The sequence below is a fragment of the Populus trichocarpa genome, chromosome 3 (genome assembly GCF_000002775.5).
Source record: "Populus trichocarpa isolate Nisqually-1 chromosome 3, P.trichocarpa_v4.1, whole genome shotgun sequence".
In the NCBI taxonomy this organism is placed as follows: Eukaryota; Viridiplantae; Streptophyta; class Magnoliopsida; order Malpighiales; family Salicaceae; genus Populus; species Populus trichocarpa.
This window is the reverse complement of record NC_037287.2, coordinates 12,499,512-12,513,283: the sequence shown is the minus strand read 5'-3', so window position 1 is coordinate 12,513,283 and position 13,772 is coordinate 12,499,512. Positions and strand designations below refer to the sequence as shown.

General features: G+C 33.0%; 2 protein-coding genes across 2 annotated transcripts; one reads left to right on the top strand and one right to left on the bottom strand.

Annotated features, from left to right (window-relative positions):
• Nucleotides 1-1,946: 1,946 nt before the first annotated feature.
• Nucleotides 1,947-4,669, bottom strand: LOC7491891 (uncharacterized). Its single transcript, XM_002303420.4, has 4 exons — nt 4,324-4,669; nt 3,546-3,649; nt 3,368-3,452; nt 1,947-2,412 (listed from the first exon to the last, which is right to left on the bottom strand). Exons 1-4 carry the CDS (start codon nt 4,546-4,548, stop codon nt 2,323-2,325), a joined length of 504 nt encoding a protein of 167 aa, XP_002303456.2. The 5' UTR covers nt 4,549-4,669; the 3' UTR covers nt 1,947-2,322.
• A 1,721-nt stretch (nt 4,670-6,390) lies between these two features.
• LOC7491890 (CSC1-like protein At1g32090) lies at nt 6,391-13,212 on the top strand. The gene is made up of 11 exons (XM_052451641.1): nt 6,391-7,122; nt 7,662-7,814; nt 7,986-8,121; nt 8,477-8,578; nt 8,870-8,989; nt 9,492-9,572; nt 9,740-10,080; nt 10,519-10,764; nt 11,291-11,615; nt 12,176-12,409; nt 12,572-13,212. The coding sequence occupies exons 1-11, from the start codon at nt 6,809-6,811 to the stop codon at nt 12,944-12,946; spliced, it is 2,427 nt and encodes an 808-aa protein (XP_052307601.1). The 5' UTR covers nt 6,391-6,808; the 3' UTR covers nt 12,947-13,212.
• Nucleotides 13,213-13,772: the final 560 nt, after the last annotated feature.

The following is a 13,772-nucleotide window of genomic DNA, read 5'->3' as shown; positions in this document are numbered from 1 at the left end:
TTCAAAACTTTGATTGAAGTAAAATACAATTTCAATTACTACCAAATGAACTGATGAAGGAATGGATTAGAAATTTTATGAATAGTTTAGTTTTAAATAAAACTTGAAAAAATAAAGTTGTGTATAGATATTGTTATTCTCAATCTAGACCCAATCTAAAATTGAATAATATCTTTAAAATTATATTAAAAAAATTACACTTATACCATAGCTATATTATATATAATTATAAATACAAAAGGATGGAGGTGATGAAAGTGAAATTCACTATTCAAAATAGTATGGATTTCACCATTTATTTCTACAATGCCTATATTGGTTATTCAACTTTATTTATTTATAATTTCATCATTTAAAGTTATATTAACATGTTTTTGCATGTTGAGATTTATTTCACTATGCATGCTCTCATATATAAAAAATATAGATTAATAATTTCATGATAAATTAAAGATAAATGTTATGAAATAGAATTATAGGTTGTAGCTAAAAACATTAAGAGAAGAATGATTAAATTTAACAAAAAAATAAAATAGTTCTTTTTTTCATTTTAGAGTGAAACACTTCAATTTGATCCTTAAAGTTTTAGTTTATGTATTTATCTGGTTCATGATATTTTAAATTTTTATATTTTCATCTTAAACTTTTATTGTTTCATGTTCCAATCTCTAGATGTTGAGATGAGAGAGAAGGTTCTTAGAAAAGATTAAGGAGAGAGAAAGTGCTTGAATGGTGACATTCTAGCTCACAAAAAAAGTTGTTATTAGTGTCAATGCGGTTTTTTTTTTTTTTTTTGTGAGAGAAGTTTAATGAAGATGATGTTGTCCTATAACAATGACTAAAAAAGTAGACAAAGGTTCATGAACTTTTTTATTCATTTATTTTTCTTTTTTTAGTGGTTAAATGGGGATTTAGGGTTAAGAATTGGATTATTGAGGTTTCTATGATGTTTTTTAGATGTTTTTATTTGAAATCAAGTTGAAAATAAGTTTTTATAATTAGAAGTACGATGCATGTTATGAATTGCATAAGACTAGATATTGTATACTTGATCAATGAGTTGAGTAGATTTATCATTAATCAAAGTATGAATTGTTGAAAAATAATAAATAAGACACTCAAATATTTGAGGTACTCATTAAACTATAAGCTACATTGTTATACTAGATACTTGGTGTTATTAGAAAGTTATACTGATGTAAATTGGACATATGATACCAAGGATTTAAAATTCTCTAGTTGATATAATTCAAAATCCATAAGAACCATAATAAAAAATCTCATTTAGTTGTTTTTGGTTAATGGTTAATGGGTTTGATTTGCCAAAATTATGTTTTGCTATATTTTTTCCGAAATGAACTTGGAGTATAATTCAAAACGATGAGAGTTTGTAGCTCATTGCAAGCGGAAATGTGAGACATGCAAGAAAAAATCATGAAAAAACTGGAACGGGTGCACACTACATCCCAAGAAATTGCAATTTCTTTCTTCTTTTTCAAAGAATTTCATTTAAAGGTCAAAATCAGAAACATGACAACCATGGGCTTTGATCCCAGGAACGAAGGAGCCCAGACACAGTCCAGGAGGAAGTGGAGCATGGCTGCAGAAATGCTCATTAGACACAGCACCATGTGTGTATGATAAATGGTTCATCTTCCTTCAATTTCTCTCATTCCAGAATATTAACGGATCTGGTTCTCATGCCTTTCAACCAGCGTTCACAGAACCAAGGGACTTGAAAAAACGAAAAAACAGAGAAACTAGTAGTAACTGGTATCTCATTTACACAAGGGGGTTTTATCTCGTTCACGTTTTTTTAAAAAATAATTCAAAGAAAACTAATGCATCCGTAAGCGGAATATTCAAGTTATTCAGAACACTGTTTAAATTTATTAATCCACAAGTGATACTGTCTTCCATAAGGGCAACTAAATCACTCTCCAGAATACAAGAAAACAAGATGTTCTAGATTTTTTTTTAATGTTTCACGACCCTTCAAAACTAAAAACTAGCCATGGCAAGCAGCAATTTCCTTCCATGCTACGTAAACTGACAAATCGTTGAAATAAAACAATGGACCAAATAACTAGCATATGCACTACCTGGACATTAGTTTGGATGAAACCAAAAAAATAAAATATCGAGCTATTATTGGCTGATACTGTTCGACTAGCAATTCAAATTGGAAATATTGTAGCAGTATCCTTGTTTGTTAGCCAAATGCTCAAAACAAGTTCCAACTGTTGCTACAAAAACTGTTGCTCTAGGCCATGGACATTTTCATCTTCTGTCGAAGTAACTGGCAGCATCTGAAGTTTTAAGTTAACCACAGAAATTAAGCTTCTTCATAACTTTGGCATAGGCTGCAGGTACAGTAGATGGTTGTCTCAGTCGACGTTTTGATTTCTTTGACTGCATTAAACATAAAATTTCTGTCAATCACAAATGAAATCAGCTAATGCCAAATCACACCCCCCTAATAAAAGAAAAACAAACAGTAAGATCTGAACAAGAGGATTTTCTGCTGGTAACTACAACTTTTGGAACTTGGGAGGAGAGCAGTGGGTGGTGGGGGCACCTAGAAATAAGTAAACAGTTGAAGATGTAATCATCTTATTTCTGATTGAGTGAAGTTCAAACCAAAATGAATGCTCATCAACCCCACTTCTCCATTGAGAAAAGAATCCTCAAAATGCCACCTTTCATTGAGTATCATTCCTTAAATTGGGTTAACACAAGAGTACTAGGCAAAACAACTCAAACATAAATGCAACACAAGGGTACTATCATTCCTTAAATTGGATACAGTAAACAGAAGTTAATAAGACATTTGTGCCCGCCATCAATAAAACTCTTCAACATCAAAATGCAAGCGAAAAGGAAATAGAGCTGAGCACATCAGGACCAAAAGAGATCATATATGCAAACAGCCTAGGATTGGAAAATGACACAAAAAAGATGTTCTATTAAAAACATGTGATGAACTAGCATTCTTTATGATGGCAAGATAGAGAAACCAGAGCAACATTGCAAACTTACAGATGAACATCACATATAAATGAAACTGGGCCACCTGAAAATGTATTTTGAGTACTAAAGGAGGCTCCTCCTTATCTCTAAACTTAGAAAGCTAAATAACACGTCCAGTGTAAACTTGATTCATAAGCGGATTGTAGTCAAGCATCACTACAACTTTGTAACAAGCATGACTTGCGAAATGCTAAGTAGAATTAGCATGCACTTTATATAATCAAGAAACCAGCTATATAGTTATCAACTTATGGAAAACATGTAGCTAAAGACCATCTAGTTTCAATAACATGAAAAGGAAAGGAAAATGACAGCATGAAATTACTGAAAGACATACCTTCGAGTGCGCATTGTGATTCTTGCCCTCCCTCCAGCGACGAATAGTCCCATCATTCATTGTCCTGAATCTTTCCTTATAGGACCTGATCAGGACAAAATAAAACCAGTTATTCACAGAAATTTAAATAGCACTTTCATAGAAAGAAAAGAAACCGAATAAAACAGCTTAAACTCACGAGTAAGCCTTCATTTTAATCTTTTTTACTTTGGAGGTGCGTGGAGTCATTGGCTTCCTCCTCTTTTTCCGCTCCCTTGATGAAACATGACGCACTTGCACCAACTGGAACACCACAAAGAAATCTACAATTGCATTAAAAAGAAATTCAAAGTGATTTGGATTTAACATCAAATGGAAAATTCCTGGACTCGTGTTGATTGTTAGGATGGAAAAGGACGGGATCAGAACTCTACATACACTCCTATATAAAATAGAAAGCCGAACTCAAGATAATATAATTACGCTTACGTATCAAAAAATTTCAACTTCTCTATCCATTTTATAAGCGGTTGCTGAGAAGGTAAATGAAAAACTAGCATTTCCAATGTATTAGCTAATAGGCTAGGATGCACAGCATGGCTAGTCAAGTGTTGGAACAAATTTGACATGGGTTCTTCTAATTCTTCTTCAGAACTCAACTCCTTGCCAATAACGACTTTATCATTTTAGACTATAATTCTAAAAGCAATAGTTTTATGTCAATTATTTTGCAAATTCTCAAGATTAAAGAAAATGATTGGCATTTGCTGCAAAATTATTGAATCACATATAGAATGAGGTACATTTAGTAAGACCTGAAACAACAGTTAATGCAAAGATTGAACTACAGGTAACTAAATCAGGATTAAAGATACACATTTCTTTGCGGCACTTCCTCAGTATTCATGCATACAAAAAAGAATCAACAAGCGAATAACCATGCAAAAAACAAAACAAAAGAAGCCCAAAAGCCTTACCGAGTGGGGGAGTTGAGACAGACGCGAAGAGGACAGAGCTGCCACCGAAGGAAGCTGAATTGGTAAAGAAGAAGATGTGTTCAAAAGGGACCCATTAAGATTCCATTTACGGGAAGCAGCGGCGAAATGGAGATGTCGGTGATAAGATTGTGGAGGCGGGTGGAGGAGGCGATGTGAGGAGGAAACAGAGGCTAAAGATCGGAGCTTGGTGCATAATCTCTGCATTTCGAGAAGGAAAATGACGGGCTTTGAATAGATTAGAAGGTAAAACCGTCAGAGGTTTTAATCACTGCTCTTTGGTGGGGTTTTGGTTTGGGGATTGTAGTTAGAGGCTGGGTGTTTGGAGAATGGTTTAACTGGAAGCCTTGCTCGTGGAGACATGTTTGCCTGTATCGAGTTAGGACTGTCCTTGCCCTGGACAATGCGGTGGGGGTGGCTGACTGCCTTCGGCTGTAGATTTTTTTAAAAATAATTTTTGTTTTCAAATATATTAAAATAATATATTTTTTATTTTTTAAAATTTATTTTTAATATCAATACATTAAAATAATTAAAAAAAATATATAAAAAATAACTTTAAGCTTTAAATTTTTTTTTAATAAAAAATATAGTTGGACCGCAATACCAAATAAACCTTCATTAATCTTATAATAGGTTAAATATACCTACAGTTCCTTTACTATAGAAATTACACCAATTAGGTCCTTTTTTATGATAATTTTATTAATGATGTTTCTTTATGATATATTTTGTTATTTTAAGGTTGTGTTTGTTTTTGCAGTTGAATGATGTTTTTGAAGAATTTTGAATTTTTTTCTTCAAATTATATTTTTCGAGTGTTTTTAAATTGTTTTGATATGGTGATATTAAAAATAATTTTTTTTAAAAAAATATTATTTTAATAAATTCTGAGCAACAATCACTTTAAAAAACAATTTTCACCATAATTCTAACAACAAGAAATGTGTTCATTTAAGATGAGAAAAAAAAAGTCTAAAGAAATAAAATTTGATTTTCTAAAATTTCAATAATTAACACAAATAAAAATTATTTTAAAATTTTTTAAGATAAAATTGAAGTGTTAATATACTTTTGATATATTTTTTAACTCCCCTTTCTCTCCTCTTGATGTAATTGCTTATGAGTGCGATCTACTCTAATCATCATTGATGATTTTTTTTTTGTATAGTTGGATTTATTTTATTGAGATTTTTTTATGGTATTATTGGTATCATAATTGTAGCTTTGATAAGCTTATAAGGTCTTTTTTTTTTCTTTTCATTGTAATTTATGCATTTAATAATTCTTTTGAAATGTCGCATTTTCCACATGTTGATTTAAATCGCCTAATTAACATGTACCAAACTGTGGTACTTTACTAATTTTTTTAAACTATGTGATTTTATCAATAATTTTTTTAATTAGTGCTAATTTAAAAAAATTCGACTCTTATGTTGTCAAGAAAAACAAAACAAGCTATGATTTAAACAATAAAATAAAAAATAAACATTGCCCATATTTGGCCACTGATTTAGGGATTTCTTGTCATGATTGTGTGTGTGTTTAAGATTGTATTGGATTGTAATTTTTAAAATAAATTCTGACTTGAAAATATATTATAATAAATTATTTTTAGTTTTTTTATATAAGTATATTAAAATTATTTAAAAGTATTAAAAAAAGTATTAATTTTATATTTTTTTAAAATTAAAAATACTTTTTAAAATATATATAAAAAAAGCAGAAAAACTATCGATCACTATGACGTCTATGGAAATGATGGAAATGCAAGAAAAGATCCATAGGATAGTTCCGAGTCATGCCTCGTTGATGACCAGAAAGAAAGTAACCCTTAAAGACTCGGCTACTGAAGGGACTTTCACAAGGAAACAAAGACTAACGAAAAGGACGCAAATCATGAATCACAAAACGACACGTGCACAACCCCCCAATTCTTCATCCCTGTAAAGCTCCTCCTCCTCCATCAATCCTCACATGCACGCGCGCTCTTCTACCAGTGCCCATCTAGCCTTAAAAAAAAACACATACAGAAGCAATAAAAAGTTGGCCTAAGCATTGAAAAAACTTGTAGGATAGAGAGGAAAGAAAGCAGAAAGAGAACAATAACAGCCTTTACCATTATTCTCAAGCATCCCAACAAGCACATGTACAGGGATCCCATGTTGCCTCGGCAATGTTGGCGTCTCCGCTTTCCCTTCCAGCCCAAAAAAAAACACATCAGGATAAGGTTTCCACTACCTTCCACTTTCCTTTCCAAAAAACAACAAGAATAATAATAAAAAACAATACTTTCTCAACTTTTCTAACTTATTATAATTAGAAACTAGAAAAGCTAACTACAACAGTAAAGGTAAAGTCATATTCTTTCTTCCTGTTTCTTCTACTCCTCTCTTTCCTTCCTTCACCAACACTCGCCCTCTGTTTCTTCCCCTCCATCTCCTTTCTGTCTCTGTTATTCTCTACCATGGCAACTCTTCAGGACATAGGAGTCTCAGCTTTCATAAACATTCTTGGTGCTTTTGCATTCTTGCTGGCTTTTGCTCTACTGAGAATCCAACCCATCAATGACAGAGTTTACTTTCCAAAGTGGTACATTAGCGGAGGAAGGAGCAGCCCAAGAAGGGCTGGTAACTTTGTGGGCAAATTGGTCAACCTCAATATCAAGACTTACCTGACTTTCTTGAACTGGATGCCTCAAGCCTTGAAGATGAGCGAAGCAGAGATTATCAACCATGCTGGTCTTGACTCTGCTGTTTTTTTGAGGATTTACACTCTCGGGTACTTTTTTCATTAAAAACTCTCAATTTTCTTTAGCTTCTTTCACGAGCCTTGTCTGTCTGCCATGGCTTTGTTTTGGTCAATTTGTAGAATGCTCTCAATTTGTCTGACTATGAAAACTAGTAGGTAGAGGAAATTGAAAGTTTTGAAAGTTTATGAGTGACAATGTAAGTTGTTCAAATGAATTGGTGGCAATCTGCGAATTTGGTTTCTTGGAGCTTTATTGGATGTCTATGCAGTGCATATGGTAATCTTGGTATATGTTCATCTTGCTGTTCATTTACCGTGGATTGAGTGAAGAGATGCATGCCTTTCTTTATAAGTTTATTTAGCATATCATTGACACTGACTGATGCTCTTCAATTTCTTTTCTTTTCTTTTCGTTTCCTTGTTTTTTTTTTTTTGAAATGGGTTCGGAAGAACCACGGTCAAGTTTCATTTTGCTGTATTTTCTTCATAACATCAGCTAAGGCTTTGAGAGTCCAAGTTTCAATGATGGCGGATGTTTAACAACTGATATTTTCCGATTCATTTGGCAGCTTAAAGATTTTTGTTCCAATTACAATCCTTGCGCTCATAATTCTCATTCCAGTGAATGTATCCAGTGGAACACTATTCTTTTTAAGGAAAGAATTGGTTATGAGTGACATTGACAAGCTTTCAATATCAAATGTCCGTCCTCGTTCCATAAGGTAAGTTTATGTTTCTTTTAGGTAGAGCCAAATGCACATACTTTGCACTTACTTTTTAGCAAACTTGTTGCTATATAGTCTAATGATGGCTTCTAATTATCTCTTGCTTTATTACGACTTTGAAAATGTACAGTTTAGCATATTCTGAAGACCATTTGCTATCAATTTCAGATTTTTTATCCACATAGCGTTGCAATATGCATTCACTACATGGACTTGCTTCATGCTCTACAAGGAATATGATCATGTCGCATCAATGAGATTGCGTTTCCTGGCTTCACAAAGAAGGCATGCTGAACAGTTCACTGTGAGTTTGACTCAAATTTTTCTTTATTGTTTGAGCGAGAACTTTCTGCATGATATCAATCAAAAGTAAACAACCACATCATCATTTCGTTCCAATCCTCAAATAAATTATACATGGTCCAACTTCACGCTTAGATTCTTCTTTTAGTGAGCTTACTGTTTGTTATTTTTTTATGGTATATTTGACATATGAATAGACATGCTCAAGAAAGAAAAGGAGAAGATGCATCTCATAAGTAAATAAGAGGACAAAAAAAGATGTGATAATCTTGTAAAATTTGAGAAAGTTTACAGAGCTTAATATATTTAGTAGGGTAATGATGTTGTTTTTCTCATGAACTCATTATCTTTTGCAGGTAGTGGTCAGGAATGTTCCGCATGTTTCTGGTCGGTCAGTGTTAGACATAGTGGAACAATTCTTTAAAAAAAACCATCCGAATACTTATCTTTGTCAGCAGGTAACATAGTTTTATTGAGATTAATCTTAACTAATTTATCCATTCTTTTTTTCATAATTTTAATTTGGTTAAAATGAAAATGGTCTTTGTATGGATTTTATGTTTGGAAGATATATGCATGATTTCAAGCTCTCTTAACTAATTTTCCTACTTTTTTTTATAAGAGTAATTTGATTTATATGAAAATAGTCTTTGAATGGATTTTATGGAAAGATGGTACATGCATGATTTATGTGCTTAAACTTTTGTTGGCCTTATAATTTATCAAAGAGAATTGGAATTTCTTTGCAGGCAGTCTATAATGCAAGCAAATTTGCAAAACTTGTGAGAAAAAGAGATAGATTGCGAAATTGGCTCGATTATAACCAGCTTAAGTTTGAAAGACATCCAGACAAAAGGCCCACTCGAAAGGTGAAGTTTGTGTATTTAGACCTGTAATCATAACTTTCTCCTATGTGCGCGCTTGAGCATGCATCATTGCATGTGTATGCATGTGTTTGTCGGGATCATTGGGAGAACCAACAAGTCTTTCATCACCAAACTACCTTGTTTATAATCCAAGTTTCCAAGTGATTGTAAAATTTATTTCTCCATTCATATAGATGACACACGTTAATTACATTTCCATCTATTTTAACAAACCTTTTGTCTTTGTAGCTTGTGAAATGAATTATAGCTCTGTCTGTGGTCAAAATTTAACAATATGAGACATTCCAATTGCCTTGAAAATCAACTTGCGAGATCTATAAACATCAAGTCCATTGATCAAATCGGAGATAGTTAGATACAAAAAGTCATGGAATGCTGCAAACAATGGAAGCCATACACCTTTTGAATTAAACTTGCCTAATCAAAAGTCTGTTGTTCAATTAAAAAAGCACAACGTTGATGATTTGACTTGTTTATTTTTCAGAAAGGATTTCTAGGAATCTGGGGTGAAAGAGTTGATTCTATTGAATACTACAAGCAACAAATAAAGCTATTGGAGAAGAATGTAAGCCAAGAGTTTTATTTGTCTTCAACCTTTCATTATTTTATTCTGTTAAACTTAGCTGTCCTATACTGTCATAGTTTTTAACTTGTTCTACATCTAGTGTTTTACCACTCAAAATTGTTGATAAAAATTGCTTAATGCATGTATTTGATGCCCATATGTTTCAGATGGCATCGGAGCGCCAAAAAATTCTTAAAGACTCAAAATCTATCTTGCCAGTTTCTTTTGTTTCTTTTAATTCACGCTGGGGGGCAGCTGTTTGTGCACAAACACAACAAAGCAAGAACCCAACATTATGGCTGACAAATTGGGCTCCAGAACCTCGCGATATCTATTGGCGTAATTTGGCTATACCATTCGTGTCACTGACTGTTCGAAAGCTTATAATATCTTTGTCAGTGTTTGCTTTGGTGTTTTTCTACATGATACCTATAGCTTTTGTGCAATCCCTTGCAAATTTAGAGGGTCTTGAGAAAGTTGCTCCTTTCCTTAGGCCGGTCATAGAACTGTAAGTGGTGTAATTGTTTCTTCATTTTGTGAGTTGTCTTGTTTCATGTTAGATTGCATTGAAGCTTTGCAGATGTAACTTTCTCTTATTTTTAACATTGTCGAATCTCTTTTAACATATTTAAAGAATTTATATTTAGTCTTTGCTTATTGTTCTTATCATTATTTCATTATCTGTGCACTTTTCTTTGAATTATCCATGCCTCGTTAGTATTTGAACATACTGTCGACAATTTAACTTGATGATTTGGGTCTTTACATCTCTACTGTGTTATAGAGGATTTGGGGATCATTAATATATTTTGTTATGTTTACTACTCATTTCTATATACATGAAATTAAATGACATTTTAATTATGCATCCATTTATATGCCTTTCAAGATTTGGAGTACAAATAAGGTAGTATCTTGACCTCACTAAAAATCTAATTTTGCACAGGAAATTCATCAAGTCATTCCTACAGGGTTTCCTTCCTGGTCTTGCACTTAAAATCTTTTTGTATATACTACCAGCGGTTTTGATGATAATGTCAAAAATCGAGGGATATATTGCACATTCAACTTTGGAGCGAAGAGCAGCAGCAAAGTATTATTACTTTATGTTAGTGAATGTATTCTTGGGGAGCATAATAGCTGGAACGGCATTCGAGCAGCTGGATGCTTTCCTTCACCAATCACCAACCCAGTAAATTCTATACCTCTATGATTTTAGCTTTTGTAGTTTCTATATTTGAACAATTTGTTATAGGTTGTGGATACTTTGGATGAGCTAGTAATTTTTTGATTTAAGTTTGGTTGATACTTCTCCAAAAATCACCTATGTGATCAGCATATGCATAATCTTAATAAAAACCCAACTGAATTTAATTGATAAAATTTTATATTTGGAAATGCTGACTGTGATGGGGTAAGTGCATATATTGAAATTGAGTTGTAGGTTTAACCTTCTACCTTAAACATTGACAAGTACCAATTATGCTAAGCAAAAATGTGGAACATAATATATCAACGTAATTGTATCACAACTAGTTCTGTTATGCAACATAAGAGATAACAGGCATATGGTTTTATGTCTCCTAATGTAATATTATCATATTCTTAAATTGTATCATGCAAAGCAAGCATATATTTCAAAGTTTTTACTCATTGCTCTCCAATCTTTATCTCTGTCTGTTCCATTCATGGTTTTATAAGAAATTAATGTACTGCAGGATTCCTAGAACTATTGGGGTTTCCATACCAATGAAGGCTACCTTTTTCATTACATATATAATGGTTGATGGATGGGCTGGTATTGCTGGAGAGATTCTCAGATTGAAGCCATTGATCATATTTCATCTTAAGAACATGTTTTTGGTAAAGACTGAAAGAGACAGAGAAAAGGCCATGAATCCTGGTAGTGTAGATTTCCCAGAGACTCTCCCAAGCCTCCAACTATACTTTCTTTTGGGAATCGTATATGCTGTGGTTACTCCAATACTGCTTCCCTTTATTCTAGTATTCTTTGCTTTCGCATACTTGGTTTACCGTCATCAGGTCAGTATATTCAGGATGCTTGATTACTTATTTATTTATTTATTTTACCTTTATACTATGTTTATTAGCATTACGTTACTTGCTGGCATCTGAAAGTAGATTAAGCATTATCTTTGAATTGACCCGAACACATTTGCTTTGGGATTTTAGATTGGCCAAGGTTTGGAACCCATAACCATTTGATGCTTGCGATTGTAAATATGATGTTCTAGAAAGCCAGCGATTTTGGTATTATCTAAAATCCTATGGTTGGATTTGAGTCTTAGAAATAAACAACTAGGTTAATTAAGGTGTCTCAACTTGTTCCCATTGTGGTTTAAGTGGCGTGGAATGTTTCTCTATTTGCTTGGTAATTCTTTCCCTGGTAATTCTTTCCCCTACAAGTTTAAATAGTCAGTATCTGTCGATTTATGGAGTCCACACAACAACTTTTTTAGATTTACTTCAAACTTTGACTCTTTGGTGTTTGATATTATTGCTGTTGTACTCCTAAGATACCCTTTCAATGTTTTCTAAACATTAGTTTTACTGCTGGTTTGTATTTCTACTTAATGTTGCAGATAATCAATGTCTACAATCAACAATACGAGAGTGCTGCTGCATTTTGGCCACATGTTCACAGCCGTATAATTGCAAGTTTATTGATATCTCAACTTTTACTTTTGGGCTTGCTTAGTACAAAAAAAGCAGCCAATTCCACTCCTTTGTTAGTTATCTTGCCCATATTGACATTATCTTTCCACAAGTTCTGTAAGAGTCGCTTCGAACCTGCATTTAGGAGGTACCCTCTTGAGGTAAGTTTTGTACTTTGCAAGAGAAGAGATTTTTGAAAGTTTCATTAAATTAAATGAAATCATTTTTTTTATTTCAGATTTAAATTTGTCATTTGAAAAGAGGCATGGAATATGTTTGTTTTCAAATACTGATCCAACTGTTTCTTCTTGGCACTACTTCAGGAAGCCATGGAGAAAGACATATTAGATCGAACTACAGAATCTGATATAAACTTGAAAGCATACTTGGCTGATGCATATTTGCACCCAATTTTCCACTCATTTGAGGAAGAAGAGTTAGTTGAGGTTGAGGTTAAGGTTGAAAGAAACAAATCGCATACTGCAAGTGATCCAACCACCGAAATCAACCCCCCCTCTCCACCACATCAAGTCAACCATCCTTTTTCCCCACCGCATTACATGTATCATCCTTCTTCTCCACCTCAGCATGTCTATGAGCCTTCCTCTCCATCCCATTATGCCTATCATTACGAAAATGATATCTACCATCCTCCCTCTCCACCCCATTATGCCTATCATTATGAAAACGAGCCTTGATATTATGGAGGTACTAATCTACAAGTTCAACTGCTAACCCTTTTTTGTTTTTATTTTTCTCCAAATTTCTAATTTCCACGGTTTCATTTAGAATGTATAGCTTTGTTCCCATTGTAATTATTGGTTTGTCAATGTAATCACTAATAGCTTATGGTGTTTTCCTGAAATATGACTGGAAATTCCACAATGCTATATGTTTAACTCTTGAGAAATGGCAGTTATAATAATTGTGTAGGGAAGGCATATAAAGCTAAAGCTGTTTCTTATTTGTTTATGTATTCATTTATTAGGGTTATCCTTCTGCAAAGCTGTCTGTTGTAGCATGTGTGATTGTTCTGTTGTGAAATGTTATGCGAGGCAATGGCCAAAATGAGAAGGCACTGAAGGTCGAGTGAGACTTGGGGGCCAACGTTTGGTTCCAGCATCCCAAACTATCATGCACATGCGTGCTTGCAAATAGTCAGTAGTTCTTCCGATACCTAGAATACGATATTCCCTCTTTTCCGTGCTCAGCAAGTTTCACTTGTCTAAACACTTCAGTTACATGATAATTCAGTGTTGCTAGAGCATTTGTAGCTTAATTGATGGCATCTTTTTAAAGGGAAGATAATAAGTCCGGATGTCAGCCCCAAATTATGCTAGAGATTTAGGTAGTGTTTTATCTCTATGAAGTAATTGTTTTTTAAAGTGTTTTTTTATTATAAAAATACATTAAAATAATATTTTTTTATTTTAAAAATTTATTTTTAATATTAATATATGATCTAAAAATATATAAAATAATGATTTAAAATAATAAAATTATAATTTTTAAAAAACGTGATTT

What these genes read in the sequence shown, in the direction of transcription:
- LOC7491890 (XM_052451641.1), top strand. Translation starts at nt 6,809, where the DNA reads ATGGCAACTCTTCAGGACATAGGAGTCTCAGCTTTCATAAACATTCTT. An exon ending in GTCCGTCCTCGTTCCATAAG is followed by an intron (nt 7,815 to 7,985) that starts GTAAGTTTATGT and finishes TATCAATTTCAG; the next exon opens with ATTTTTTATCCACATAGCGT. An exon ending in ATACTTATCTTTGTCAGCAG is followed by an intron (nt 8,579 to 8,869) that starts GTAACATAGTTT and finishes ATTTCTTTGCAG; the next exon opens with GCAGTCTATAATGCAAGCAA.
- LOC7491891 (XM_002303420.4), bottom strand. Translation starts at nt 4,548, where the DNA reads ATGCAGAGATTATGCACCAAGCTCCGATCTTTAGCCTCTGTTTCCTCC. An exon ending in ATTAAAATGAAGGCTTACTC is followed by an intron (nt 3,453 to 3,545) that starts GTGAGTTTAAGC and finishes TGTCCTGATCAG; the next exon opens with GTCCTATAAGGAAAGATTCA. An exon ending in ATCACAATGCGCACTCGAAG is followed by an intron (nt 2,413 to 3,367) that starts GTATGTCTTTCA and finishes TGTTTAATGCAG; the next exon opens with TCAAAGAAATCAAAACGTCG.